The sequence below is a fragment of the Eucalyptus grandis genome, chromosome 8, assembly GCF_016545825.1.
Source record: "Eucalyptus grandis isolate ANBG69807.140 chromosome 8, ASM1654582v1, whole genome shotgun sequence".
Taxonomy (NCBI): Eukaryota; Viridiplantae; Streptophyta; class Magnoliopsida; order Myrtales; family Myrtaceae; genus Eucalyptus; species Eucalyptus grandis.
In genome coordinates, this window is record NC_052619.1 from 13,101,056 (window position 1) to 13,114,956 (window position 13,901).

Sequence of the window (13,901 nt, forward strand, 5' to 3'; positions counted from 1 at the left end):
GAAAAAAAAAAGAGAAGAAAAGAGAGGAGAGAGAAAATTTGTTCTTAAAAATTATTCCGAAACAAGAAACACTTTTTCTTCTTTTCTTGTTTCAGTTCCAAATATGTTTTTAGGAACAAAAAAATAGATTTGGAACAAAAACGCAAACAAAGTGAGTGCTTACACAATTTTCTAGTATACTTAGCCCAAATATCTGCTCATGAACTTTCCCTGTTCATGACTGAATGTACATAAAGAAGGAAAGAAATCGTAAAAGGAATTGACTTTGATAAACTAAAGTAAAGTCCTCGTCGTTCTTTCTCATCAATTTCTTGTGCTAGGGCTACTCGATTCAGGTGTATGCTGTTAAGCGATGTTCAGTCTTCGTCGTTTTTTCTCATCAATTTCTTGTGTAAGCTGCATATCCTTCATCTCATTCATGTCGGCCAGTTCACCATCGGATGCAAGCCGAAAGGAGACCGACGGTAGCACTGGTCGGGTTCATGTCTTCAGTGGAAAACCAGACAGGTTTGAAGGGCTAACGGTGGAAATCAAGGAGACCATGGACGCTGAGACATTCACTAGCCGCCTCAGAACTTCAATTGATGATTGGAAGAAACAGGTGCGGAATAATGTTAATAACTATTTGTTGCAAAAAAAAAAAGCTTCCGAACACACTAATGAGCAAGAACAAGCAAATAAATCGGATGCTGGATCGACACAGTTGACTACCTTGTTTTTCACACGCCGAAACCTGCAACAATTTGGACTTTTCCTTTTAATTTTGCCACACCAGGCCATATTTTCTGCAGAGTGTTTAGTCGCATTTACTGTTTTGGCTATGAATAAACTCATGATTTCAAACTTCTCTTGCCTCTTTTGTTGTGTCCTCCTGAATTGCAGGGGAAGAAGGGCATCTGGATCAATTTGCCCATTGAACATGTCAACCTTGTTGAACCTGCAGTGAAGGTACATGACTTTTTATGTCGCTAGGCATGAACGAAATTATTTTGGCTAATGAGAGAACACAAAGTACATTCTTATATGTTAACTTGGCAAGAAATACAAGTGAATTAAGTGGTGATAACATATGATTCATGCCTTCTAATTTTTTTCACAGGAAGGATTCAAGTACCACCATGCTGAAGAAAATTACTTGATGCTGAAGCATTGGCTTGCTCCTGAGAAAAGTACCATCCCTATTTATGCCTCCCACAGGATTGGCGTGGGTGCTTTTGTCATGAATGATGATGGAAAGGTAATGACCATGATGCTTTTGGCGGATTCCAACACTTGAGAGCCACTGCAAAACACCAACTTTAAAGAATTGGGTCTAATTGGGTCTTCCCACCAGGATTGGCTCGTGAAGTTGTAGTATATGCTACTTCTGCAAAATGTCCTTTCATACTTTTTGCTAATTTGCGTTATTTTGCCTGTTTACCTTCCGTTTCTTCCAGGCAAATTGACTTCCTCATGTTCTATAAAACCTTCACCTTCCATAGGTCCATCCAAGCATTTAGTGAATCCATATTTTACAGCTTGTTCTCCTTCGACAAAAGGTCCTTTCAGATTTAGACACAGCTTTCTGTACAATAGCTTGTTCCCTTTCCATAAAGCCACGCCCTTTCCATGCTTTAGATGTCCTGCTGTTAATCCTATTTGCAAATGGCTCATGCCTTTGTTCTACATATTCAAAAAAATTAGTAACCTTTATTATTTTGCCACCTTCCAAACATCACATGGTTTTTCTAAAAAATGTCAGCCTGCCTGATAGGCATTAAGGATATATAGGATCACAATAATTACGCACGGGAAATAATCCTCTGCATTCAATGTTCATTGGATTTGTGTGTGCATATGTTACCATTGTGTATAAGCAGAGATGTTGGATATTTGTTCCTTTATGCTAACAGAACCAGTCTTTGGTGCCAGTGAGTTTTGTTTGACTAGGTTGTTTATATGACAAGCCATTTAGTAATGTGACTTCACTCCTATTAGCCTTTGGGGTGCATAAATCTTCTCAGCTTTAGCAACAAGCTAATAGTTTTCTATCAGTTTTCCTCTCTTAATTCATTCAATCCGTGGATAACAGCCCTTGTGAAGAGATAAAATGCTGTAACGTTTTATACATACTTTTCTTAGGGGCATCCTTTCGTTCTGCTTTATCTGGTTTTCAACATGATTCTATTACAACCAAACACTCGATACTTCAAAGACTTTAAAACCTTCCCCTCCTTTCCAGGTGCTTGTAGTCCAAGAGAAGGGTGGAAAGCGTGTATGGAAGCTCCCCACTGGAGTTGTTAACGAGGTATGTTTAAGAAATCAAGTACTACATCAGAAGTATCAATACATGTTGCGATGGTTTGGCCATGACTCTATCCCTGTAGGGCGAGGATATATGGTGTGGAGCTGTGAGAGAAGTAAAGGAAGAGACAGGAGTAAGTGACGAGTTTTATGTTGTGTAGAAAAGCTAATTCTCTAAGGCATTCACTTGAGAACTCCAACTAAAGCATTATTCTTATATGTTCTACAGGTAGACACTGAATTTGTTGAGGTCCTCTGTTTCAGGTTAAAGAAATCCTCTATTTCAGATTGTGATGCATTAATATGCTTTGGTCTTTGTTTTAGAGTCTTCTTCTATGTTTAGCCTTCTGATCTTCGAATTCGCTTTCACTTCTCTAAAACGCTCTCTTATGTTCGATCACAGGGAAAGCCACCAATCATTCTTCACAAAATCAGATTTGCTCTTCCTGTGCGTGCTTCGGCCTAAATCAACTTTAATCGAGAAACAGGAAGTAGAGATCGAGGCGGCTGAGGTACATTCGCACTTGCAGATCTTCTTGATTTTGGTAGAAGCACGAAGACTTTACTGATTAATCTTTGCTTGGGCTGTCTTGTACTATACTGGACTGCATGCTTCAATCTTGCATTCTTGCTCATTTTTAGCTGAACAATGAATCTAGTAAAATTAGATGTACGATCTTCTACGATTTTAAGCACATCAGCGACTAGCTACTTCACTGAATGTCTGTTCAAGAAATGAGCAAGAAATTGAGGCTACTGAGGTAATTCACCGACCTGAAGAATCCTTTCTACCTAAGATCCAAAAGGTCAAGCACAATATACTTCTCAACGGCTCGTAAACCTCGAATATAGTGTTCTGGCAAGCTTATCAGTTCTGTCCGTCCATAGAATGAGTTTATCGAACAATTTCCCCCTGTTCACAGTTTCACTTCAGTGTGTTATTTAAGGTTTTGAGTACGCCATATGAGTAGTCTTTCAATTGCGCAGTGGATCCCGATCGAGGAGTATGTACAGCAGTATCCTCCCGAGAAAAAGGACCAGTTCTATGAGATGGCACAGATATGCTGGGAGAAGGCAAAGGGCCAGGGCTGTCCCGGTTTCACACACTTTAAGAGCAAAACGGGTAGCGGAAAGCCTTGTTACATATACTCGAACAAGCCTGGAAAGCTGTAGTAGCACTAGCAGCATCTGAAGCTTACTTCGGTTTCTGCTTATGCCACGAAATTAATACATCAATCTAAACTATATGCGTCTCCTTTCTCTTCGCTTGTATTATCTGTCTTTGTATTCCCCAAAATAAAATTTCCTCTGGGAAGGAAAGAGGCAGCGTTTATAATATATTTCATGATTATTCCTGGTTTTAAATGTTGGAATCTTTCTCCCATGTTCGTTCTGGCCAATGCCGATACCCGCTGGGGCTAGGCCTTATCAGTGAATGTCACTGCCTCTCTCTGGCGAGTCGAGGGCGTGATCTAAGGCTATGACCACCGATCCGATAGTATGATGAAATAAATCTAACAGCTAACGATCGTCAAATGAATTAACAAATCGACAACAGCTTGGGATCGTTAGAACAGCTATGAGGTTAAAGGTTTTCCGTCACAGGTTGCTATAAGAGAGTAAAAGTCACATAAAAAAATTCAATCTTCTAATGGTTATTGCAGGACTTCTCCTACTCAGTTATTTAATTCAGTAAATTCCATCAAATTATATTGTCATTAAACGGAACAGCTTATTGTGAATAAAAAATAACATTTACAGACAGTATAAACACATATAGATCGATCCAAAATTTTTCCAGAGGTAGAAAAAAATAAAGCCAATGTGTCAACCATTGAGGTAAAAGTCAATTTTTGATAGACTCTTGTCATGAGTGTTTTATTTTTCGTTTGTTTTCGGCAAAATTTTCTAACAATGCACTTAGAAACAAACCATGTCAACTGGTTATGTAAAGTTGCTATGATAGGTTTGCAGCAACGTGCTATTCTCTCATCTATTTGTTGTTTCATTGTGAAGGAAATGTTAGTTATGAATAAATCTCTACTTGTAAAGGAATTGGAGTTTATGTGATGCTAGATATGTATGAGGATATATGTGGTTGTTTTTCTATACCCTTTCGATATATATATATATATATATATATATATATTTATATTTATGCCAATTTGTATGTAAATTAAATTCCCACTTTCACTTTCCCCATGTCTCGTGAGATTTATGTACTGATCAATAAAAATCCTTGTTAAAGTCAGAGCAGGAGCTCGAACATTCTCTTGCGTTGGCCACCTGTAAGTCAAATGATCTTGGTCAAACCAATCTTATCATAAAGGAGAGGAAGGGAGGGAGAACACGTTGTTGTTAGTTCCTAGGCTATGTTTGGTCGTCCGGATAATAATCAGGATAGGATAGGATAAAATATGATATTAAATCCTTTGGATAATAAAAACGGACATATCTAATCCTATCAAGTGTTTGGCGCATTTCAGGATAAGATTAAAAAATAAATATGATATTCATTTAAATTATAAAATTAAAATAAATAGAAAATTCAATTAATTAAAGGCCATGAAAAACCCTAGATCTAGGAATTGTGGCCACCTCCGTAGTGGCCACCATTGAAAATGACAAGTAATATCTTCTCTTTTTGCTAAGTTCTTTCTTTCCTTAAAAAAAAATCTTATCAAATCCGGGCTTATCCCACCCCCTCCCCGGATTTTTATCCGGCATTTTATCCGGATATATCCAGGTTTGTCCGATCCGGTGGACATTCCCAAACATCGATAGGATAACAAATTATCCTATCCTGACTCAAATCCGGACTACCAAACGCAGCCCTAAGTCGCTCATGGAGTTCGGTGAACACTGATTGTAATAACAGGCCCAGTAAAAAGCCCAGCCAACCCATGTCTCTTATAAGCCAAGCCCAAGACCAATCCTCTTTTTCTCTCTTCTTATTTGAGCTCGTGCATTCGAAGAGGAGACGAAGAAGCTGGAGCAGAAAACGAGGAGGAGGGAAAGAGAAAAAGAAGAAAATGCCAAAAAAAAAAAAAATGGTCACATGGAGACGCTCTAGAAACCTCAACTAGCCAAATAAACTACAAATCGTAACGCCTGATAACTTATCAAGCTGATTATTCGTCTAATAGGAGTAACTTTGGAAGATAGAGCACACACTTTGAGTTATGTGGATCTTGAACTATGAGGCTCACATAAGGAGCTTTTGAGCTGTGATTTTATGGAAATGGTAGTCTAAGGCATTGTGGATCTTTGGGTTTTGACGAAATTTGATTCGGAACTACAAAACAAATTTTTGAAGTTCGCTTTTGAGTTATGCATAGCGGACAATTCATGCTATGGAGAAGGATGAATGTTTGATCAGAACAAATTTCTGAAGTTTGCTTTTGAAGGAAGTATCGTTTTATTTATAGTTTAGTTGAGTCGTTAGTTAGACCAGCATATTACCGGTCTTGATATTGTTTTCGACTAATTGATAGAAATATAAGTGCATTGGCTTGAGCAATTTAGGCTTTTCGGGTAAGTGGTACTTTTTCTTGTAGATTCATGTCTTCAAAATGATAAAGATTTGATATATTATTAGTTATGAATAAGTATCTTTTTTGTATAACTATTTGGATTAAACTTTTACTACGTTTTGGTATTTGTGAATGGCGTGAGAATCGTTTGATGGAGATAAAAATTCTCTTGATGAACGAAGTTGATATATTATATATATTTTATTTGCAATATCTTTAAAAAAAAAACTCTTGACTTTGAGTATGGTTTATGGAATGTATATAATAATTTGTGAAGTGCTTTATGGCATGCATTGATTCGATTCAGGTTATGAGATGAAATTTGAAATAATTTAAGGACTATTTATCCTAACTTTACCAAGCAGAGTATTGATACATCTAAACTCTCTGGTAATCTTGGAGTCACTTCTGTTTTGGCTTCTGTTTTTCCTTCCCTCCCTATTACAATAGGATCATATGTTTGGACGTAGTCAACAGTAAAATGGTTATGGGAAAGAGCAGATATAGTATGTAGAGACAGAAATACAACAAGGACAGCGTTGGCTCAAACCAAAACAACGAACAAAAGCAAGATATGATTATCTGCTGCAACAAAACGCACACAAAACAAAGAAAATGGTTCTTGTACTGCTCCTTAGTTTTTCTCTTCTTTTTTGCCATCGTTGTTCCATATATATTTAAACAGATGGTCTGCTTGTATTGTGTAGTCATCAGCATTTCGCTGGATGTTTGTAAGTGGCCATGGTGAATTCGGAGTGATGAAAGACATTGAGTCCTCTCTCAGTGTATTTCACCGGGTAATTGCCCCTGAGAGAATTCTTCTCCATTTCCATCACTTCTTGCAGCTTAATCTTCAATGGAGCCATGGTCAATGTACAGTCATTTTGAAGATGACCAAGCTATAGGATTATTTTGCTCACTGATGCAGTTCAGTGTCTCCACTCAATTCGTGCTTTATTGCCGTTCCAAAGCAGAACACCAAACAAAAAGGGAAGTGCCAATTCTAAACATCGCTATACAATGAAAGTGCAGTAATCATTTATACTTGGGAATGCAAAATCATAATTTGAATGGATTAAACTTCTAGGGATTTTTTTCGTATATACGCTCACATAAAATATTAATTACACAGGCTGCGTAGAAAACAACCTTTAAAAATCAGAATAAAAAAAGTGATTCTACTTCACAAAATAGCCTCTCAAAAACAATACTAATATAACCAGACTACGTAAACAAAACTTTATAAAAACTCCTACCTCAGGACAGAAGATGTTTCATTTTTTTGTCAGTTAGGACAGAAGATGTTTCGTGCTATTTATTCAGCTCATCCATGACCCAAGAAGCAAAAGTTCATGCAGCATCCCCACCGAGAACTTTTTGCCTAGTCCCCCCCGTCCATTGGACCAACTCCTTCCCAACCGTTGATTTTGAGTCCCACAAAATCAGCAGTAGGGATCTACGCGGTCCAATAGGTCCCGGTCTGGGGAAGAAGTTCCCCATCACAACCTAGGAACTACATAAAACTTGCGAAGATCTCCACAACTCTGGGGTCATTATTGCAGTACATGTAAGACCTTTTGCACTCCAAGTCGTCGTCGCCAAAGGAGCCATACCAGGCTAGAACTAAGGAATGATCATCTCTTTTAACACCCCTAGTAAAGAGGTGGATCTCAACAGTCATTTAGTGAAGTAATTCGTTGTTGATGTGCTTGAGAAATTATACGTCATATTTTATTAGATTCATTGTTCAGCATGCAAAAATGCAAGATTAAAGCCCGCAGCCCAGTATTGTGCGAAGCAGCCCGAGCAAAGATTTTTACAGGGTTTTCTTAGTGAGGATGATATTGAATCAATAGACGGTGGTCCCACTAATTCTTTAGATTCCGGCAAGGAGAGAATCTATTGAAGGGAAGCAACGCCTTTCGTGACAACCCCATTGATAGTTCAAAGGCTTTCTTTGGAGCAGCCATCATGTGCTTAATTAAGTTCCCAACTAATCTATCTTTGAATAATTAAAAAGAGATAAGTGTCCTATAAATAAAAAAACTTTTAAAAAGTATAATTAAATTCTAAAACTTATTAAATTAGTGCAATAAAGTCTTCACATTCACTCCATCCAACTTGACAAACAAAAAAGGATCCGGAGTAAAAGAAAGGACACAAAAGTAAGCAACTAACGTGTCGACGAAAAACAAGTAATATACTAGTTTGGCCGAGATTTATTTATTTATTTATTTGAGAAGTACACCAAAGTTCTCCGTGGAGAACTTTTTTTATTACATGGGGTTTTAGAGAAATTGAGATATATAGAACCGCATGTGGTCTACTGCCACACGCGTTTTAAGAAAATTGTATAGAATGGGGAAAAAAAAAAAAACAATGTTTGAACGCTCCCCTATATAAACATCGACCTCTTCCCCATTCATTCACAAAACCATTCAAGCTGTGTCTGTCATTACATATTTTTTTCCGTCACTTTCTTATTGGCCTTTTATCTTCCGAAGTCACCATGGTACTCTCCAAAACCTCCTCCGAGTCCGACGTCTCCGTCCACTCGACCTTCGCGTCTTTCAATGTCCGGAGCTCGCTCCCGAGGTCAGTCTTGAGGCTGAGAGCTTGTTTCGGTCGAACTCTGATGGGTTTGTGAGACTGCGCGTGATGTTGTGAAAGGGCTAAGAGCAATGTTGTGCGCAGGTTTAAGATGCCATTTCCCCAGTCAGATACAAAGTCCATCGGTGCATCATCAGGTTTGAGGCAAGGCATGGCTGGAAATGACGATGGTGGGATCCAGCAGATTCAACTGCCCGGTTGGCGTGAGCATGCATCTGGAGGAGTCACTGTGGTGATGAAGGAGCGTATGGATGCTGGCGTCTTTGCCCGTTGGCTCCGAGCTTCAATATCAACCTGGAAACAACAGGTACTGAACTTGTGTTTGATTGGTCTTGTCTATTTTTTCGCTTTGTTCTACTCCTTTTGTTCTTATCCGGTATCTTTTATTTGCAGGGGAAGAAGCTTCTCTGGATCAAATTGCTCACTGAATATTCGCATCTTTTCGGTATTGTATTGGAGGTACATTTATATCTTTCTTCTTGGCTAAGGATTTGTATTGGCCCACGTGACATTATGTTCAACTCCATCGTCCATACTTATTAAATCTCTTTCCAGCAAAAGTTTGATTGGTTGAGGTATGAAATAGACGGTTGATTGCAATATTGTCTGGTACTTTGGCAGGAAGGATTTAGGTACCACCATTCTGAAGTGAGTTACATGGTGTTTGCCCCCTGGCTTCCTGTGACCCCCAATCTTATTCCTGTGAATGCTTGCCATGGGGTGCGCGCTATTGCTTTTGTCTTGAATGATGAAAGAGAGGTAACTTTCTGGCTTGCCATTGTCTCATTTCTTGCATTCGCCCTTTTAGGACTATCTAATAGGAAGATGATGCAGAGAGATGAAATGTAACATTCAATTTGCTCATTCAGTATTTGTTAGAAGTTCAAGCTCGGACTCTAGCACTGGACACTTCTCCCTGAGGCAGTAACTAAAACTAGAGATTTGCAGTGCGTGAAATCCGCTGCTTGATAGGCATTAAATCCTTTAGAAGGATAGATAGGATCGCCAGTAATTTTGCCTGGGAAGAAATCCTTAACAATCAACGTTCGTTGGATTGGTGTTTGTGTATGTTACCATCGTTGATAAACCGAGATGTTGGATTTTTTAACCTTTTACCTAACAGAACCAGCCTTTGTACCAATGCCTTCCTGTAATCTTTTGGTTTGACTAGGATATCTAAATGACGAGCTGTTTAGTTACGTGACTTAAGTACAATGAACCTTCTCATCTTTAGAATCAATCTATGATTTTCCGTCTGTTTTCCTCTCTTAAGTGATTCAATCCCTCAGTCACAGCCTTACTTCATGAATAGATAAAATAAAGCAAAATTTTAATTTGCTTCCCTTCAGTGCATGCTTTCGCTCTGTTTTATCAGGTTTTCAATGTGATTTTAATACAACCACACACTCAACACTTCAAAGAACTTAAAACCTTCAACCCCTTCTCTTTCTAGGTGCTTGTTGTCCCAGAGAATAGTGGAAGGTTCAAAGGTACGCGGAAGCTCCCTACTGGAGTTGTGAATGAGGTGAGTACGTTCAAGATATCAAGTGCTGCATCAGAATTATCAATATGTATTGCAATTGTTTGACTGTGACTCTATCCCAGTAGGATGAAGATATATGTCATGCAGTTGTCAGAGTAGCAAAGGAAGAGACAGGAGTAAGTAATGAGTTTTATGTTGTGTCGAAAAGCTAATTCTCTGAGGCATTGCACTTGAGAATTCCAACTGAAGCCATATTCTTTTACATTATATAGGTAGACACTCAATTCGTTGAAGTCCTCTATTTCAGGTAAAGAAACCCTCTACTTCAGATTGCGGTGCATTAATGTGTTTTGGTCTGCATTTAGAGCCTTTTTCCATGTTTAGCCTTCTGATGTTCAAATTTGCATTCTCTTTTCTAAAATACTATCTCTTATGTGCTATCGCAGGCAAGACCGCAAATCATTCTTCCCAAAATCAGATTTGTCCTTCCTTTGTGTGCTTCAGCCACAATCATCTTCTATCGAGGAAAATAATGTAGAGGTCAGGGCGGCCCAGGTAAATTGCACATTTTCAAATCTTATTGATTTTGGTAGAAGTAGGGCATCTTTTTACTAATTAAATCTTTGCTCGGGCTGTCTTGCACAATACTGGCCACGTGCTTTAGTCTTGCATTCTTGCTCATTTGTGCTGAACAATGAGTCTAGCAAAATCTGTGTATAATTTTTCTTAAGCAACGATGAGTGACTTCACTGAACGACTATTAAGATTCCACCCATTTACTAGGGGTGTTTAAAGGATGATCATTCATTAGATCTTTCGTTGGCCAAATCTATGAACCGAAGTAGACCATTTTTATATTTTGATTCAAGTGGATGCCAATTGAGGAGTACGCAGCACAACCTTTCATTGTCAAAGACAAGCAATTCAATTCTATGGCGAAGATTTGCTTGGCGAGGGCGAATTATGGCTACCCCGGTTTCACTCCTTTGGCAACAACAACTCGGGGTGGCAAAAGGTCTCACATCTACTGCAATAATTCCCTTGGCGTTCAGGAGAACTTTGCAAGTTTCACGTAATTCCTGGGTTGTGATGGGGAATTTCTTCCCTAGACCTGGGCCTACTGGACTGCATTGATCCCCACTGCTGATTTCATAACAGTTAGAATGGAGTCAGTCCAATGGACCTGGAACTAGGCAAAAAAATTCTCGGGTGTGATTTTGCATGTACTTTTGCTTATTGTGTGGTGGATGTGCTGAATAAATAGCAGGAAACGGCTCCATCTTCTGTCCTGCTATAGTAGTTTATGCAGAGTTCTGATAACATAGTCTGGTTTAGATTAGTAGTATTGTTTTTGGGAGGCTATCTGGGGAAGCAGAATCACTTTTCTTATTCTAATTTCTAAAAGTTGTTTTCTAAGCAACCTCTGTAATCGATATGTGACCACATATATGAAAAATCCCTGAAAGATTTAATCCATTCAGACTGTGATTTTGCATTCCGAAGTACGAAGAGTTACGTTACTTTCATGGCATGGCGATGTTTAGAATTGGCGCTTCCCTTTTTGTTTGTTGTTCTCCTTTGGAAGGGCAAAAAGCATGAAATGAGAAGAGAGACAGAACTGCATCAGTGAGCAAAATAATGCTACAGCTAAGTCATCTTCATAATGATTATAAATTGACCGTGATCCATTGAAGACTGAACTGCAAGAAGTGATGGATATGGAGAAGACCTCCCAGAGAGGCAATTACCTGGTGTAACACACTGATAAAGGAGTCAGTTGTCTTTCATCACTCTGAATTCACTATGGCCACTTACAAGCACACAGCAAAAATGCTGATGACTATACAATACAAGCACACCATCTGTTTAAATATTTATGGAAAAACAATGATCGGGAAAAAAAGGAAAAAGTAAAACTAAGGGAGAGTACATAAGCCATTTTCTTTGTTTTGTGTGCGCTTTTGTGGCGGATGGCCAAATCTTGCTTATATTTGTTGTTCTGGTTAGCGCCAAACGTCGTCCTTATAATATTTCTGTCTCTATATACTATATCTGCTCTTTACTGTAATCATTCAACTGTTGGATACGTCCGAACATATGATCCTATTGAAATAGGGAGGGAAGGAAAAACAGAAGCCAAAACAGAAGTAACTCCTAGATTGCCAAAAAGTTTAGATGTATTGAGACTCTGCTCGGTAAAGTTCAGAGAAATTGTCCTTTTTGGTCCATCATACTCGGTCTCTTTTTGTCACTTTGTTCCAGTATTTGTCCTCTCTTATTTTGCCACCTCTTACGCTGAATGTATGGTCCAAGCATTCACAGTTATGGTCAGTGCTGAAAGTTGGTCTTCTGCCATAACTGAAGCTGGTGAATTGTGAATACTGAGTATATTCTGTTTTATCTCTTAGGACGCCGATTTTGATATCATAAACATGTCAAGTCAGTAGACAAGCAAGATAAGACTGCAAGTAGTGAGGATCAAGAATTCCTTGGTTGGGAAGATGCTGGCTATGATGGAGTTGTTGAAATCTCGGAGCATATGGATACTTAGAACTTCATCAATAAGCTCAGGGCTTCAATTTCCAAATGGAGAGAATTGGTAAAGAATTTGATTCTCTCTTCATTGTTTTCTTTTAGATGTAACTTGTTGATCTATGTGTCTTATGCCTTGATAGTTATCATGAGTCACAGAAGAGGAAAGGCATGTGGATCAAAGTGCCCATTGAGCATGCACACCTTGTCAAGTCACTAGTTAAGGTACATAAAGTTCTTCATGGAGCGGAAGATATTACGGTAGCTTGGCTTATGATAGATCTATAACTTGGACATGCTTTTGTGCAGCAATAGCGAGCAATTTCATGATGTATCAAGCATTCTGATGTTTTTTGTTTTTGTGCGAACTGGGCAGGAAGGATTTAGGTACAGGCAGATGCTTTGCTTAAGGTGGCCGTTTCTTGCTTTTGGTCTAAATGAAAAAGGAGGGCGAACTGTGAACCCTCAATGTCATTCATTAAATTCTTCCTTTTGGCTACTCTTAGGCAGTCGATTAGAGGGAGGAACAGACAAAGGGCCCTTCTTAGACCATCATAACTCATAAGCCAAAACATGTCTGTGCAAGTTCATTCTCAGATGCCTGATTTCTGGTGAAATTACATCATGACTCGGCAGTTTTGAAGTCGAAACATTTTCTTCTCTTCCCAGGTGCTTGTGGTTATGGAGAAAGGTGGGAAACTCAAAGGCACAGGCATCTGGAAGCTCCTGACTGGACTTGTCAATGAGGTGAGTACATTTGATAATTGACGCTACATCAGGTGTTTTGGCCGTCTTTGATGTTGGTTATAATGGTTTCACAGATTTGATAATTTGACTACGTAGAGTGTGAGGATCTATTTGCTACAGTTTTCAGAGAAGTAAAAGAAGAGAGAGGAGTGAGTAATGCTTGCATACGTTGGGCATCGTTTTAATAAAGCAAACACGCTAATATCTCGGTTCCTTTGGATGGGAATGCCAGCTAAAGAAATTGCTTTCATTCCATTCAGGTAGACACCGATTTCGAAGAAGTCCTGGCATCCGGCATCCAGAGAAGTAGAAGAAGAGACAGGAGTAAGTGATCATCTGCTGCAGAAAAGCGCACACAAAACAAAGAAAATGGTTTATGTACTATCCCTTTTTATTTTTTTTTCGTCATTGTTGTTCCATAAAAATTAAACACATGGTGTGCATGTATTGTATAGTCACCAGAGTGATGAAAGACTGAGTCCTTTCTCAGTGTATTGCACCAGGTTATATAGCCTCTCTGGGGGGTCTTCTCCATTTCATCCCTTCTTGCAGCTTATTCTTCAATGTATAGTCATTTTGAAGGTAGCTAAGCTATGAGATTATTTTTCTCACAGTTGAGTTCTGTGTCTCTACTCACTTCGTGCTTTATCGGCCTTCCTAAGCAGAGCACCAAGCAAAAACGGAATTGTCAATTCCAACATCGCTATATGATG

General features: G+C 38.8%; 2 protein-coding genes and 1 long non-coding RNA gene across 4 annotated transcripts; all 3 read left to right on the forward strand.

Annotated features, from left to right (window-relative positions):
* The first annotated feature begins 231 nt into the window (after positions 1-231).
* On the forward strand, positions 232-3,648 carry LOC104416335 (nudix hydrolase 7). Of its 2 annotated transcripts, XM_039300636.1 has the most exons (9): positions 232-335; positions 430-601; positions 883-948; positions 1,100-1,237; positions 2,222-2,287; positions 2,367-2,417; positions 2,513-2,547; positions 2,687-2,795; positions 3,271-3,648. In XM_039300636.1, exons 2-9 carry the CDS (start codon positions 542-544, stop codon positions 3,454-3,456), a joined length of 711 nt encoding a protein of 236 aa, XP_039156570.1. In that variant the 5' UTR covers positions 232-335; positions 430-541; the 3' UTR covers positions 3,457-3,648. The 2 variants fall into 2 exon arrangements, with proteins under 2 accessions (XP_039156570.1, XP_010026039.2); XM_010027737.3 differs by having other exon boundaries at positions 254-601.
* Positions 3,649-8,268: 4,620 nt separating this feature from the next.
* LOC120287628 (nudix hydrolase 7-like) lies at positions 8,269-10,174 on the forward strand. Its single transcript, XM_039300637.1, has 6 exons — positions 8,269-8,411; positions 8,511-8,733; positions 8,820-8,885; positions 9,048-9,185; positions 9,880-9,951; positions 10,035-10,174. Exons 1-6 carry the CDS (start codon positions 8,326-8,328, stop codon positions 10,119-10,121), a joined length of 672 nt encoding a protein of 223 aa, XP_039156571.1. The 5' UTR covers positions 8,269-8,325; the 3' UTR covers positions 10,122-10,174.
* A 7-nt stretch (positions 10,175-10,181) lies between these two features.
* LOC120287629 lies at positions 10,182-13,701 on the forward strand. Its single transcript, XR_005545776.1, has 5 exons — positions 10,182-10,216; positions 10,356-10,464; positions 12,318-12,666; positions 12,818-13,188; positions 13,449-13,701. It is a non-coding gene; the product is annotated as an uncharacterized LOC120287629 (long non-coding RNA).
* Positions 13,702-13,901: the final 200 nt, after the last annotated feature.

Excerpts from the sequence above, each read along its gene's own strand:
- LOC104416335 (XM_010027737.3), top strand. The coding sequence starts at position 353 with ATGTTCAGTCTTCGTCGTTTTTTCTCATCAATTTCTTGTGTAAGCTGC. Across the intron at positions 2,288-2,366 it reads CCACTGGAGTTGTTAACGAG|GGCGAGGATATATGGTGTGG; the intron begins GTATGTTTAAGA and ends CTATCCCTGTAG. Across the intron at positions 2,548-2,686 it reads GTTGAGGTCCTCTGTTTCAG|GGAAAGCCACCAATCATTCT; the intron begins GTTAAAGAAATC and ends GTTCGATCACAG.
- LOC120287628 (XM_039300637.1), top strand. The coding sequence starts at position 8,326 with ATGGTACTCTCCAAAACCTCCTCCGAGTCCGACGTCTCCGTCCACTCG. Across the intron at positions 8,734-8,819 it reads TATCAACCTGGAAACAACAG|GGGAAGAAGCTTCTCTGGAT; the intron begins GTACTGAACTTG and ends TTTTATTTGCAG. Across the intron at positions 8,886-9,047 it reads TTTTCGGTATTGTATTGGAG|GAAGGATTTAGGTACCACCA; the intron begins GTACATTTATAT and ends GTACTTTGGCAG.